A 15,626-nucleotide genomic window follows, 5' to 3' on the forward strand; every position below is an offset into this window, starting at 1 on the left:
GCATTATATTGCTGAAAGAAGCCACTGCCATCAGGGAATACCGTTTTCATGAAGGAGTGTACTTGGTCAGTGACAATGTTTAGGTCGGTGGTACGTGTCAAAGTGACATCCACGTGAATGGTGATGGAACGTCCCTCAGCATCCTCACATCCTATACAATGCGTATAGAACGTGATCACTCACGGACCATAGACCCGCTGCAGCAGAGGGGGAAGAGAGGCTCCAGGGACCGGTCTAAGAGCAAGTTGACTCCAAGGAGCAGGCAAGGGTTAATGGTAATTTCCTCCCGGAGGTATTCTTTAATGTTTTGTTGACCCAAAAGCAGCAGAGATATCACTACACTAAGAATAAATAAACTATTGCCCAAAATGTTCCACCCAATCCATTTTCAAGTAAATGATCAGCAACTTCACCCCACCCCCATCCAAGGAGCCGCTCTGCCATCACTTGCCCTTTAGCGGAATTTGGCCGACTTACATGTAAATAGTGATAAGTGGAGTTGATGTTTTTCTGTTATTGTGAGAATTCAGAGAACCAGATTTACTCCTTTCTCAGCCGACGTTTACTCATTAATTGGCTCTCGAGCGTTACTCCTTTGTGATGGTAAATAAGTAGCCAAAACCTGTGCGAGAAGAGCAAACAGTACGGGGAGCAGACCAGCAAAAACATCTGACGGAACTCGAGCTGGCCAGTCATTACTTAAAAGGAGAACTATGAGGGGCGTGCTTTTCACTCACCTCATAGTTCCAGCCGACTGTGACAATGAGACTGTCACAGGTCGGCTCAGTAGATCGGGAGGTGAGCGAACACATCCCGGCGTTCGCTCACCTCTCGATCCTGTCACGGCTCTCTGGATTGCCCCCTTCCCGCTCCGATCCGCCAGCGCTGACTGGCGGAACGGACGGGGGAGGGTACAGCTGGCTCTGCCTCTACATAGTCACGCAAGCTGGGCGGATCCCAGGCACAATTGTCGGGATCCGCTTCAGCTGCGACGTCTCCGTATACCGCCAGCAGTAGCTCGCGGTATACTGCGGCGTCTCAGTATATAATGAGCTACAGCTCGCGGTATACTGAGCCTAGGGTGACGGGAGGACGCTAGTTTGTGTTCTCCCGTTACCCTGAGGAGAACTATGGGGAAAAGCCCTGACACCATAGTTCTCTTTTAATCCTCTTCTTCAGTCCCGCGGGCCCGGTCCTAATGGCTGAAGCCTGCATACTGTGGCCGGTGGTAGGGCCCCAGTATTGGGTCTAGTTCTTCCAAAAACTGAATAAATAAGCCCAAAATGCATCAGCTCTTGTCCCAGTGACCCCTCTGGAAACAGCTAGTTGTTAAGAGTTGCACTCAGGAAGACTTTGACTGCAACTCATTTACCATGTCGGAATGGGTTCCATCTAAGAAGGAACTCCGACAGCCGGAGGAATCACACTCAAGCCACACCGATAGCCACAGTGTGCACACTGACCTTTGGATACATTGCTGCGTTCCACTTATGCCTGCGAGTTATCACTTCTATTCCTGTAATGCAAGTTTATCTGGCCCACAGCAACCCCTGCTGGGGTGTATTGTAACAGAGGTAATACAGAGATTCACAGGCAGCCAGCCAGCCGTTACCCTCCATCACTTCCCAGCACAGATTCCCCCCTTGGCTGGTTGCTAGGATCACAAATGCCCTAGCAACCAATGACACGATTGTCCTGCTGCCAATATTTGAAGGAGGGCTGGACTTCCACTCAGCTGCTCTGCCACCCTAAAAAAGGTAGGAAGTGAGACATGACTCTACCGGGCACGCCTGGACGCAAGGGTGGAACTCTCCCGGGCACGCCTGGACGCAAGGGTAGAACTCTCCCGGGCACCCCTGGATGCAAGGGTAGAACTCTCCCGGGCCCGCCTGGCGGCGAGGGGAGAAACCCTGGACGCAAGGGTGGAACTCTCCCGGGCACCCCTGGACGCAAGGGTGGAACTCTCCCGGGCACCCCTGGACGCAAGGGTGGAACTCTCCCGGGCACCCCTGGACGCAAGGGTGGAACTCTCCCGGGCACCCCTGGACGCAAGGGTAGAACTCTCCCGGGCACCCCTGGACGCAAGGGTAGAACTCTCCCGGGCACCCCTGGATACAAGGGGGGACTCTGCTGGGCACCCCTGGATACAAGGGGGGACTTAGTCATTCATTTAAATTGTATTAATCAATTTATATTTATTGACAGATTTGTAAAAGACGCAATGTGGCCCTTTGAATTCCCCCGACATTAGATCTGCACACTTTATTGTTCCACTAACCCAGCCTGTGGATGCCCTCACTATCAGGAGCTGCTGATCATTCGTGTTAATTTGTGGATTTTCCTCTCCATATTCCCATTTTCTGTGGATATTAAACACACAAGTACCGTGTTCCTCTTTCCTTCTCTTGATGCCACGAGTATGAATGTTCTGCCCGTCTAAAGTTCTCCTTTACACTGACGGCAGCTTCCTCTAAGCACAGGGAGGTGGAAAGAGAAGCAGCGGTAACCTCCGATTCCTTATACCGCAGCGCCACCCAGTGGAGAGTCCATTCCTAGAACTATCCAGCTTGATGTGTGTGGACTGCGAAGTCACAGAGGGTACGTATGATTTATAATCCGCTTCAACTATAAATCCACCACACCCAGGAGCACCGAGGTCACATTTTGTGTACATACAAACACTGTGCATTTCTCTACCTCAGCCCTTCAGCTGTCTCCTCCAGCCACCACCCAGTAACGTCCTGTACATACACTATATTGCCAAAAGTATTGGGACGCCGGCCTTTACACGCACATGAACTTTAATGACATCCCAGTCTTAGTCCGTAGGGTTCAGTATTGGGTTGGCTCCGCCCTTTGCCGCTATAACACCCCCGCCTCTTCTGGGAAGGCGTCCACAAGGTTTAGGAGTGTGTCTATGGGAATGTTGGACCATTTGTGAGGTCAGGTACTGATGTTGGAGGAGAAGGCCGGGCTCGCAGTCTCCGCTCCAATTCATCCCAAAGGTGTTCTATCGGGTTGAGGTCAGGACTCTGTGCGGTCACGTTCCTCCCCCCCAAACTCCCCCATCCATGTCTTTATGGACCTTGCTTTGTGCACTGGTGCGCAGTCATGTTGGAACAGGAAGGGGCCGTCCCCAAACTGTTCCCACAAAGTTGGAGGCATTAAATTGTTCAAAATGTCTTGGTGTGCTGATGCCTTAAGACCCCGTTCACATTGAGCGATTTATCGCGCGGTAATTCCCGCGATATCGCGGCAAATTACCGCGCGATATCGCGCTCCAATGCAATCCAATGGGGCAAAGGGTCCTGCTGTTGCGTGTCGCTACAGCAGGACCCTTTTTGGAGCGGATTTAGCCGCGATTCAAGCTTGCTCAATGCAAGCTTGAACGCGACATCGCGTTCAAATCTCGCGATGTCGCGCCATGTGCAAATCGCGCGATTTGCATATCACGCAGTGGGAACGGGGCCTAAGAGTTACCTTCACTGGAACTAAGGAACCAAGCCCAACCCCTAAAAAACAAACAACCCCCCCACCAAGTTTGGAGGTCTGTAGCTATTGGCTCTGCAGACAGTTGGCGACTTCTGCGCACTGTGCGCTTCAGCATGCGCTGACCCCGCTCTGTCATGTGACGTGGCCGACCACTTCCTGGCTGAGTTGCTGTTGTTCCCAGTTGCTTCCACTTTGTTATAATCCCAATAACAGGTGACCGCGGAATATTTAGTAGCCAGGAAATGTCACAGCACACCTGAATCCAATGATTTGGAGGGATGTCCCAATACTTTTGGCAATATAGTGCATCTCCTCTGCAGAGTGCGGCCTGCTCTATGTTTCACCATAAAGTGCCATCTTCAAGTGTAGGGCATATACACCACAATGGCATTGCCTGTTCTCCTCCTCAAAGTTTTAGGGTGTCTCACCAGTCAGTCAAAATGTCACCAGTCAGCATGACCGGACTACAGCCTTGTATGTTAACATTATTTAATGTCAGCTTGTCACATAGGCTTCCGATGGAGACAAGTGGCTGTTTTCAGCACACCTTACACCGATATAGTCCACTATTGTCACCAACAGAAAACCCACCCTGAGAAATGCCATGCAGTCACTGCTGGAGTTCATGAAGACAGGAAGTGGCTGGAAAGAAGCCGCAGGAGGTTAGCAGCACTGAGATGCAAGAGAGCATGAAAAGGACTATTTCATTAAAAACCCGTTTATAATAAAGTTATCTAGGAAACTAGTGGAAGGAAATCTCCCCAAAGTGAAATGAATTCCAACCTTATGCAGTTGTCACCAGAACATTAGTCCCCACTGGATGACTTGCTGTCACTTCTCGGCCCTATGACAAGTTTAAAATTCAAGATTCCCATCACTGTGTGTCTCCAACAATGATCACCGGGACAAATATAAGCATGAATCACCCCAGTGGGTACATGGACGGCAATAAAAACTCAGAGGGCCAGTTAATTGTCCTTTAAACCCTAATGGGAGCAACAGAGCCCCGTCCTGGGCACCCATGGGAGCAGCACAGCCCCGTCCTGGGCACCCATGGGAGCAACACAGCCCCGTCCTGGGCACCCATGGGAGCAACACAGCCCCGTCCTGGGCACCCATGGGAGCAGCACAGCCCCGTCCTGGGCACCCATGGGAGCAACACAGCCCCACTTATAACTGCCTTAATCCATGCTTCTCTGCTCTTACACCGCACTGGTTCCAATGAAGGTGATCTGCTGAGGGCTCCCCATATGCCGGTTTACCTGCAGCCAACTAGTCCTACTGCCACCCCATCATGCCATCACTATATTCCACCACCCCATCAAATTGTCCGCAGGAAGAACTACTCATGACCCCAATGGACACCATCAAGTTGTCTGCAGGAAGTACTACTCTTGGCCCCAATGGACACCATCAAATTGTCCGCAGGAAGAACTACTCTTGGCCCCAATGGACACCATCAAATTGTCTGCAGGAAGTACTACTCTTGGCCCCAATGGACACCATCACATTGTCTGCAGGAAGAACTACTCCTGGCCTCAATGGACATCAAATTGTCTGCAGGAAGTACTACTGTAAAAATAGGTAATACCTATGGCAAACAGGTTACAGTACCCATTCCCTAACATGCCTAGAAAAGCTCAATTCAAATCTAAATCAGCTATGAGAAACACCAAGTCCTGCCAAACACTTGATATTAAGGACTACTGGACATCATCAAATTGTCTACAGGAAGGACTGCTCTTGCCCCCACTGGACATCATCAGAAAAGTCTACAGGAACAACTACTCTTGAATTCACTGGGCATCAGAAAAACTATCTGCAGGAGGAAGTACTCTTGGTCCCATAACAACTAATCACCATTTTCCTTTAAGTTTTTACCACTTTCCTGTTAATGTAAAATGGAGAATGTAACTGGCCTCTGGTATTTCACCACCAGGGTCTCCCCAATGTGTAACAGACACAATGTTCCATAGACACAGCAGCTCTTCGGGTGCCTAAACATGTGTGCTTAACATAGCCAACTTCAACAAGTCTCTATAGAGAAAACAAGTCTGAAACTCAAGTGGCAATATTAGCCCACGCATACCATCATACCTCCGATGTTACTTCCAGTGTTTGAAGTGTGTTCAGCACAAGAATACTCGGCTCAGCCTAAATATTTCCTTTGTGGTCCCTGTACCAGACTGTGCACCCTCCCAATCTAAGTCTAGATAGCCTCACCAGTCTGCCCACTATATACTGGAATCAAAGTCTATCCTCCTGTATTCTGTACCCATCAATCCCCAGCCTAATATCACAGAATCCCATACCGTATCGCTCCAGCTCCTCTTGGTCCAGGGCAGGAGGGGGCGAGGCGAGGTGAGAAGTAGCCAGCTTCCAGCGCCGAATGATGCCCCCGGCAGAGAGCATGGGCTGCAGAGACGGAGCATCCACCGCAAGTGGGTGCAACGCTTTGCAGAGCCGTAGAAGTAAGGTGGGGGGGGGCAGGAAGAGACGCAACTGCCCACAGCTGACCCTGTTATGAGGGGGATGGGCCTGCTATTAATAACTGCTAAAGGGGATTAATCCGGGATAAAAGCTCATTAGCAGTGACCTGCATTGTGGTGCCATTAACCCTTCCTTCAAAGCAGACCCGACAGGTCCGTTCACTTTCCAAAAACCCTCCTATGAGTATCCTAACAATTCTACAGCACCCCCTGTGGTCAGAGATATTATCACATCATTGCTGGTCACAGGAAGCAGCAACACGTGAAGTCAGCATCTCCGTCAATGGCGTACAATCATACAGTCACTCCTCAGCGAGGGCTCATCATCACCACGGATAACATCAAAGCTTTCATATCTCTTCAGTGTCAGAACCCTATACATCAGCTCATGGGAGCTGTCTATGCATTAGTACAGGACGCACATCAGGCAGCATACAAGGCATTGCCGGATATAAACTAATACAACCATCCGACTTGTTTACAGTAAACCCGAACGGAAAGACACTTGGTGTGCTGAAGCATTGTGCGTCGTACAACGGCCACGGATTCTCCTTTCTATAAAGCACTGGCTCACCCATTCTTCTTCTTTGTTGCATTCCAGTGCTATTGATCTCCTCCAGCCTATCTCAGCCACTTCCGTCACCGGGGTTCCATGTGACAGGATAACAATGCAATGGTACAACTAGCTTTCATCCCATAGTAGGAAGTGGCTGAACGAGGACAATCAAAAAGGACCAGAGCTGCAACAACTAATCGATGTAGTCGATTGAAATCGACGATGGAAAACTAAGTCAACGTTTTCCATCGTCGATTAGTCGGCTATCGATTAGTTTACCCTGCTCGCGGCTCCACACACGACCCAAGCCCCACGACACGCCTCTTCTCCTCTCCTCCCCGCTCTGAGCTCCCTGACGTGCCGCTGCCCGCCAACGATCGGGTGGGAACGGCACCTGACAGGCCCCCGATCTTGCATCTAAAAGAGTGCCTGCTCCCCCACCCCACACATGGCGATTGTTTTTTTTTTTTTTTTTTTATGTATTGCTGGGATAGTGGGATTTGTTGTATTCTCTATAGCTGATGGTACATATACACCGCAATACACCATCAGCTATAGAGGACTACAAATCCCAGCAATACAATATACATACAGTGGACATCATCAGAAAAGTCTACAGTCTATACATACAGTGTATAATGTATTGCTGGGATTTGTAGTCCTCTATAGTGATGGACTACAATCTCAATACAAACTAGTGGTCTGTCACTGGAGCCATTTTCACCTTTGCACTCCAATGACGCCAATTAAAGGAATTGTAAAGTCCCAGCATATATTATCTTGTTATAAGATCAGCATTGTAATAGGAATACATTCTAGAGGTGTTTCTGATAATACAATCAAAGCTTACTGGAAGAAATGTGAGCAAATAATTCCATTGTTCCAAATTATATGGGAAAGTGAACTTCCCCTTTAATACATACTGTGCGTGTTAGAGAGTGTGCTGTCCGGCTACCACACTGGCACACACACACACACACACACACACGATGACGGAGCGATGGGGTTGTTTTTTTTTTTATATTTTATTATTTTTTCCCCTTTTCTTTTGAATGCAACTTTATTGCCATCACACAGGGGCTAACAAGCTGACCACGGGGGAACGTCTGCATACAAGTGATCTGGGCAGCTGTACATGCTAAGACATTATTAAATAGGATTTTTGTACTCACCGTAAAATCCTTTTCTCTCCGTTCATTGAAGGACACAGGGCAACAGATCGTAGATCCTGAATGGTAGGGTATATCGCCACCTGCAGGAGTAGGACGCTAGGCACATAACAAAAAGACAAGACAGCCTAGGGGCGGCCCCTGCTGGTGGCCCAACCCCTCACTTGCTGACAAGTCTCCAGTAAGTAACAAGCAGTTAGGAGTGTACACCCCATAAAAGAGGGCGGGGCCTGTGTCCTTCAATGAACGGAGAGAAAAGGATTTTACGGTGAGTACAAAAATCCTATTTTCTCTCCCGTTCATTGAAGGACACAGGGCAACAGATCGTAGATCCTGAATGGTAGGGACGTCACCAAGCAGTAACACACTGAGGGATGGGCAACAACAAACAAAAACACCCAAAAGACCCCTCAAAGCGCCGCCTGCAACACCTTGCGCCCCAAACCAGCATCCGCCAATGCGAACACGTCCACCTTGTAAAATTTAACAAAGGTGTGAACAGAAGACCAAGTAGCGGCCTTACAAACCTGAGAAACAGAGGCCCATTGGCGGAAAGCCCAGGACGCCCCAACAGCCCTAGTAGAATGGGCAGTGACAGGAAATGGAGGCTCACGCCCCTTAATGGCGTACGTCTGAGTCACAACAGTACGAATCCACCTAGAGATGGTAGCCACCGACGCGGCCCGACCCTTACGAGGACCCTCCGTAAGCACGAACAGGGAGTCGGTCTCGCGGAAAGAAGCCGTAGTTTCCATTTTCATTACATTTCTTATTTTAGACCCAGTGACAATCACTGGGTCTCTGTGCTCCTCGATGCAACGCTGGACGTCCTCCAGCCAGGAAATGAGGCGGGCCCTGTGCGACTTGCCGCAGCTTCTAATGCACATTGTGAGAAGCTCGCAGTGTGCAGTGACATCAGATTAAAATCTCATATCTATGAAGGTTGATTCATTTTTCAGACACAGCTCACCTCTCTGAGCAGTATGGGTTTTGCTGCACCTATGACAAGATGCATTCTTTCACATGGGTGAATAGAGTCAACATTCACACACACACCATGTGTAAGTTCTGGACAAACATTGCTGGTTTCCGATTACACAGGAAGATGTCCCGGCACACGTCCGTGTTTGTTCTGCGCAGTGTCTGGATGGCATGTCACTTCTTCCATAGAGATGAACTATGTGAGAGCGAGGAGCCGAGTCTGCAGTCACCTGAACGAGCCCTCTATGTACACAGTCACACCCTTCCACTTCTTCCTCAATTACTAATGAATGACCTCCAACAGATCCACCATCAGATATCCAGAGGCTGCTAGAGGAAATTAATTAGGGTGTGGGCCCTGCAGAGGTACACCAGATGTTGTCATTTCAGCTGTGGGGAAACTACAAATACCATCCTGCCTCTGGGAGACATGCAATGCCTCATGGGAGTGGTAGTTCCACAATGGCTGGAGTGCTGAGGTTGCCCACCCCAGGTCTACAGATTATTGCATAAGGTCATGGCGCCATGATTGGATTTCCAGAAGCAGCTAGGAGCTATTACCGTGTTTCCCCGAAAGTAAGACCTACCCCGAAGGTAAGACCTAGTGGTATCTTCGGGGATTTCTCTAATATAAGACCTACCCCAAAAATAAGACCTAGTTCGGGGTAGGTCTTATATTACAGACATCCCTGAAGATAGCGCTAGGTCTTACCTTCGGGGTAGCTGCACATGTAACTAGATTTTACATGTGAAGACCGGCCGCAGCTCCCTCCCGCCCCCTCGCCCGCCCACCTACCCACACGCCAACCTATATTTTGCTCTCTGGATGGCATCAGAGCGGAGACGCAGCTCCCTCCCGCCCCCCTGCCAGACACGCCCGCACGCATGCCAGGGACGCCATCCCTCCCGCAACGACGGGACGCCATCCCTCCCGCAACGACGGGACGCCATCCCTCCCGCAACGACGGGACGCCATCCCTCCCGCAACGACGGGACGCCATCCCTCCCGCAACGACGGGACGCCATCCCTCCCGCAACGACGGGACGCCATCCCTCCCGCAACGACGGGACGCCATCCCTCCCGCAACGACGGGACGCCATCCCTCCCGCAACGACGGGACGCCATCCCTCCCGCAACGACGGGACGCCATCCCTCCCGCAACGACGGGACGCCATCCCTCCCGCAACGACGGGACGCCATCCCTCCCGCAACGACGGGACGCCATCCCTCCCGCAACGACGGGACGCCATCCCTCCCGCAACGACGGGACGCCATCCCTCCCGCAACGACGGGACGCCATCCCTCCCGCAACGACGGGACGCCATCCCTCCCGCAACGACGGGATGCCATTCCTCCCACCGTCTCTTCTTTTTTTGGAAGGAGATGAAACTCCGTGTCTCTCCCGCCATAAAATGACTTTTCCCATCTACTTGTACTTTTTCCCCAACCCTACACTGACAGCTGAACCCGTGCGGTAGTTATGTCATCTCTGGCCAGGCAAAACGCACTTCATGTCCCTTCACGTCTACACTCATTTCTCGATTGGTTGTCATGGTTGTCACACAGGCTGGACATCAAACATGTCTGTCTTCGCTCATCTCTACAATACGCGGTGGAAGATTAGGACTCGTAGGCCACAAAAAGAAAACACAAGGTTCTTTGTACTTACTTTTCAGCTCGCAGGAAGTGTAAAGGACGCAGAACTTCTGGAAAGATCAGAGATTTCCTATACTTGCTTGGCATGTTCTTAGCCTGAAAACGAATGCCATCACCACATCTAAGGACCAGTAACGTGCAATATATTCATTTTTGTGTATGCGCTTTAAACACACATGAGCAGGACTTGAGTGTCAGGACACATCCCATGTATCTACAAACACAATTTGTACCCAATTGCAACCAAATTCCATTCATCTGCAAGACGCATGCAGCATTCATCAAAGCAAGCACTGATTACAGCCAAACAACCCGGCTCTACAAACCCCTCTATCTCTGGAGTGATAATCTGCTCAGTGATCAGACTGCGTACTCCTCCACAGGGGCCAATAATCCCTCTCCTGCATGTCAGACACCTGCCATGATCACAGAGGTAGAAGAAGAGACTACAATGAGTATTATGGGTTGGAGTTGAGAGCCCCCAGCCAACACAGGAGCCTGTAGAAGGTGACTGGCAGATAACCATGCGCGTGTGCCTCCCGAAATCTATGGATCTGAAAGACTAGGGCGCTGACCGAAGACACCATCTTCTATGGCAGGTCACATGACTGGGGGCCTCATCTCTATTGGGCTCCAATCATTTACACCTATCAGTCCTGTAGGGTGCAGAATCTGAAATGAAGGTTAAAAAGTTACAAGTAGACACCTCCAGGCTGGACCCCCACCCCCACCCCCCCCAACTCCCTAGATCTCCAACATGGTTGCCCGCCTTGGGACTACAGAACGGCATGCTGCAAGGTCTCGTCATCCTGCGACATCACAGGCAGCCATGTCTACTGGCACTCAGGAGCCATTAGTGCTGACAGCTGGCGGCCGAGGACCATTACAATGCAAATATCTACCCAAATATCTAGTTGTCAAGGATGCCAATTTCTAGAAGATTCACCATTTGGCCCATTCAGCGCGTGCGGTATTTCATAGGAACAGGACGCCCACATTTAATCACAGGCACCAGAAGATCTGACACGCCTTGGTTACGGTTGCTGATCCCTCAAGTTCAAAGCCGACTCACACAACCCTCCTTTACCGAGCGCCATTTCACCAGAAGCTGATGATAACGGCAACCAAGCAATGTCAGGTTTCAATATGCAGATTGCACTAGTAGAAGAAAACCGGATATCTGACTGGTTACAATGGGCAGTAAAGGTGATAGATAGATAGATATATATATAATCAGACGCCACACATGTACGCTGCCATTGTATAACTAGAGCAAAAATGACAAAATGCATCTACAGTATCACTTCTATGACTGGCACTTCAGCGCTGCACACTCTGCCAGACAAAACAACACGAAGGCAAGCAGAGGCCAAAGACTAGTCACCAGTATTGCCTGTAGGCCCCCGGCAGATGATCTTCTCCCCACTACTTGCCTACCTGGACGCCGCTCCTCACACTGACACCAACGATGGGGAGGGGGGATGCTGGAACAGGGGACGCCGCTCCTCCCACTGACCCCAACCATGGGAGGGGGACGCCGCTCCTCCCACTGACCCCAACCATGGGAGGGGGACGCCGCTCCTCCCACTGACCCCAACCATGGGAGGGGGACGCCGCTCCTCCCACTGACCCCAACCATGGGAGGGGGACGCCGCTCCTCCCACTGACCCCAACCATGGGAGGGGGACGCCGCTCCTCCCACTGACCCCAACCATGGGAGGGGGACGCCGCTCCTCCCACTGACCCCAACCATGGGAGGGGGACGCCGCTCCTCCCACTGACCCCAACCATGGGAGGGGGACGCCGCTCCTCCCACTGACCCCAACCATGGGACACCATTCCCCCAAACATGGGACACCATTGCTAGATCAGCGGTCCCCACCATTTTAGGCACCAGGGGCCGGCATCGTGGAAAAAATTTTTTCCACGAAAGAGAGGGGGGGTGTTGTATATTGCACATGTGGGGGAAAGCATGTTACAGACAAGCTTTCACACACATGCGCAACTGTCAGTGAAATTTCTGGATCCGATCTGCACGTTCGGCCGACGCACCCGCAAGGGACACGCAGGTCCAGATTTCTGACGGGTCCAGGATTCTGCCAGAATCCTACAGCCCAGTTCCTAACAGGCCACGGACCCTTACCAGTCCGCAGCCCGGGGACCTTAGATGATCTCACACTGCAGATATACAGCTTTTAGGCTACATGTTAAGAAGTACACGGTTGTTTCTCAGGAGGTATTCCAGACACAAAGGTACATTTTATGGGAACTTCTTTAGGCGCATTTCTCGATGTTCCCTAAAAACATATCAAATTGTCACTTTTTCAATTCCGGTCCACCATAAGCCGGCTATGCAAATCAACTCACCGCTTTCTACCTCGCCACCCTTCTTGGCCGTAGCCGCGTTGCCCATGGTGGGGGGCGGGCAGGGCCTCTAGGATTAGGACAGACGCCCCCCACCTATATATCTAGGACCTGTCAAGAAGAAAAGAAAGAAGGAACAGGTTATGGATTTCTGTGATGAAATGGGCACGCTCCCCAATATCACACGCCTGCCCCTCTATGGCCACACTGAACACATGCTCGTCTAGGTGAGTGATGGAACATCTGCTGGATCCTTCTCAGGAATATATGGAGACTCCACCTGGTCCATAAGACCACATGGACGGTGAAAGGTTGGAGAAGGAACATGGCACAGAACTTTTGGACATAACGTCCTCTCAGATAGTGTCTCGACTTTCCTCAACGTCCATAGTGTAGAAGGGGAGGTCAACCTCCGGCACCAGGTCCCGGGAATTGGTGAGTAGCCCAAATCCCGTGAGAAGATGCTGCATCTGGGCTACTCAACGTTCTCGGAGATCTTACCAGGAGGAGGAAGAGGTCATCCTCACCTAGGAACCACGGACACAAGCCAGGAGAAAATTCAGGACCTTATTTAGGACAACCCACCCCCCCACCCCCTTCACCCTCCAGGTTGTTCTGCACATTCACCCAGCGTTTTAGGGAAGGGGTGGAACCTTAGAGAACTACGAGGTGAGCGCTTTTCACTCGCCTCATAGTTCTAGCCGACCTGTGACAATGAGACTGTCACAGGTCAGCTCTATAGATCGGGAAGTGAGCGAACACATACCGGCGTTCGCTCACCTCTCGATCCTGTCATTGCAGAGAGCCGTGACAGGAGATGGGCTGGATTCCCCCCTCCCCGATCCGCCAGCGCTGACTGGCGGAACGGACGGGGGAAAGGGCGGGTACAGCTGGGATCCGATTCAGCTGCGGCGTCTCAGTATATAGAGAGCTGTAGCTCGCGGTATACTGAGCCTAGGGTGACGGGAGGACGCTAGTTTGTGTCCTTCCGTTACCCTAAGAAGAACTATGGGGAAAAGCACTGACCTCATAGTTCTCCTTCAGGCCCTGTTCACACTGAGCGATTTATCGCGCGGTAATTCCCGAGGTATCGCGGCTATTTACCGCGCGATATCGCTCTCCAAATGCATCTCAATGGGGCTTTGTCTGTCGCGGGTCGTTACAGCAGGACCCTTTTTGGAGCGGATTTTGCCGCGATTCTAGGTTGCTCAATGCAAGCATTTGCGCGATGTCGCGCAAAATGCAAATCGTGCGACAAAGGCGCGATTTGCGAATCGCTCAATGTGAATGGGGCCTTAAGTAAGCAGACCTCGGTGTTCAGCCATCTTGACTGACCGCACCAGGATGACGTGACTTCTGTGCATGCACGGGGGGAGTTTTTGTATCCCATCACCGAGGCGTGCCGGGATAAAGTAATTCCCCCCGTGCATGTGTGGGAGTCGTGTCCTCCTGGCCCGGCCAATCAAGGAGGCCCAACACCCAGAGGAAGTGGGGGGATATTTAGGACAACCCACCCCCCCACCCCCTTCACCCTCCAGGTTGTTCTGCACATTCACCCAGCGTTTTAGGGAAGGGGTGGAACCTTAGAGAACTACGAGGTGAGCGCTTTTCACTCGCCTCATAGTTCTAGCCGACCTGTGACAATGAGACTGTCACAGGTCAGCTCTATAGATCGGGAAGTGAGCGAACACATACCGGCGTTCGCTCACCTCTCGATCCTGTCATTGCAGAGAGCCGTGACAGGAGATGGGCTGGATTCCCCCCTCCCCGATCCGCCAGCGCTGACTGGCGGAACGGACGGGGGAAAGGGCGGGTACAGCTGGGATCCGATTCAGCTGCGGCGTCTCAGTATATAGAGAGCTGTAGCTCGCGGTATACTGAGCCTAGGGTGACGGGAGGACGCTAGTTTGTGTCCTTCCGTTACCCTAAGAAGAACTATGGGGAAAAGCACTGACCTCATAGTTCTCCTTCAGGCCCTGTTCACACTGAGCGATTTATCGCGCGGTAATTCCCGAGGTATCGCGGCTATTTACCGCGCGATATCGCTCTCCAAATGCATCTCAATGGGGCTTTGTCTGTCGCGGGTCGTTACAGCAGGACCCTTTTTGGAGCGGATTTTGCCGCGATTCTAGGTTGCTCAATGCAAGCATTTGCGCGATGTCGCGCAAAATGCAAATCGTGCGACAAAGGCGCGATTTGCGAATCGCTCAATGTGAATGGGGCCTTAAGTAAGCAGACCTCGGTGTTCAGCCATCTTGACTGACCGCACCAGGATGACGTGACTTCTGTGCATGCACGGGGGGAGTTTTTGTATCCCATCACCGAGGCGTGCCGGGATAAAGTAATTCCCCCCGTGCATGTGTGGGAGTCGTGTCCTCCTGGCCCGGCCAATCAAGGAGGCCCAACACCCAGAGGAAGTGGGGGGAGAAGATGGCGGCGGCAGTAAGGGCGCTCACGTCTCCGGAGGAGAGGCATTGCCTTCATTATATCCAGCAGGGACGTCGTGGAAGATATCACGGCTCTCCCTTCCCTTGCTCTTTTTAGATCTGCCCACGCAAGCTCAGGTCGGTGTAAACTTTGCTTTGTGTACAAGCAGCTTGTCGGTTCTTGCACTGTAACTGCAGACGGGTCATTTGTTACCATCTGTGTCCTGTTGGGGGCGATTCCCCTAATGTCCTGTCCACATACAAAATGGGCGGGATTCCAGATCTGGTGTCCCCTTCACAACTCTGTTTGTTCTGGCGACACTCGAATCATTTAGGATTTCCCATCACTTTCCGTCCTGAGACAATGGTCACCGGGACAAACAGAGGGGGGGATGTACCCAGCGGGGGCAAAGACAACAAGAAGATGGAGGTTGTAACCCTCCCCCACTCCAACCAAAACTATGTTTAGGTTTTATATACAGTCATGTACGA

The 15,626-nt window shown here is 51.4% G+C and overlaps 1 protein-coding gene across 1 annotated transcript in view; it reads right to left on the minus strand.

Annotated features, from left to right (window-relative positions):
- Window positions 1-15,626, minus strand: part of LOC108790539 (cAMP-dependent protein kinase catalytic subunit alpha) — a 56,006-nt gene that overhangs the window by 39,914 nt on the left and 466 nt on the right. The window contains exon 2 of the mRNA XM_018560823.1: window positions 12,712-12,819. Within this exon, the coding sequence (XP_018416325.1) occupies window positions 12,712-12,757 (46 nt within the window). The 5' untranslated portion in view covers window positions 12,758-12,819. The remainder of the gene's footprint in view (window positions 1-12,711; window positions 12,820-15,626) is intronic.

The sequence above is a fragment of the Nanorana parkeri genome, unplaced genomic scaffold (assembly GCF_000935625.1).
Source record: "Nanorana parkeri isolate BGI_ZX_2015 unplaced genomic scaffold, ASM93562v1 scaffold479, whole genome shotgun sequence".
In the NCBI taxonomy this organism is placed as follows: domain Eukaryota; kingdom Metazoa; phylum Chordata; class Amphibia; order Anura; family Dicroglossidae; genus Nanorana; species Nanorana parkeri.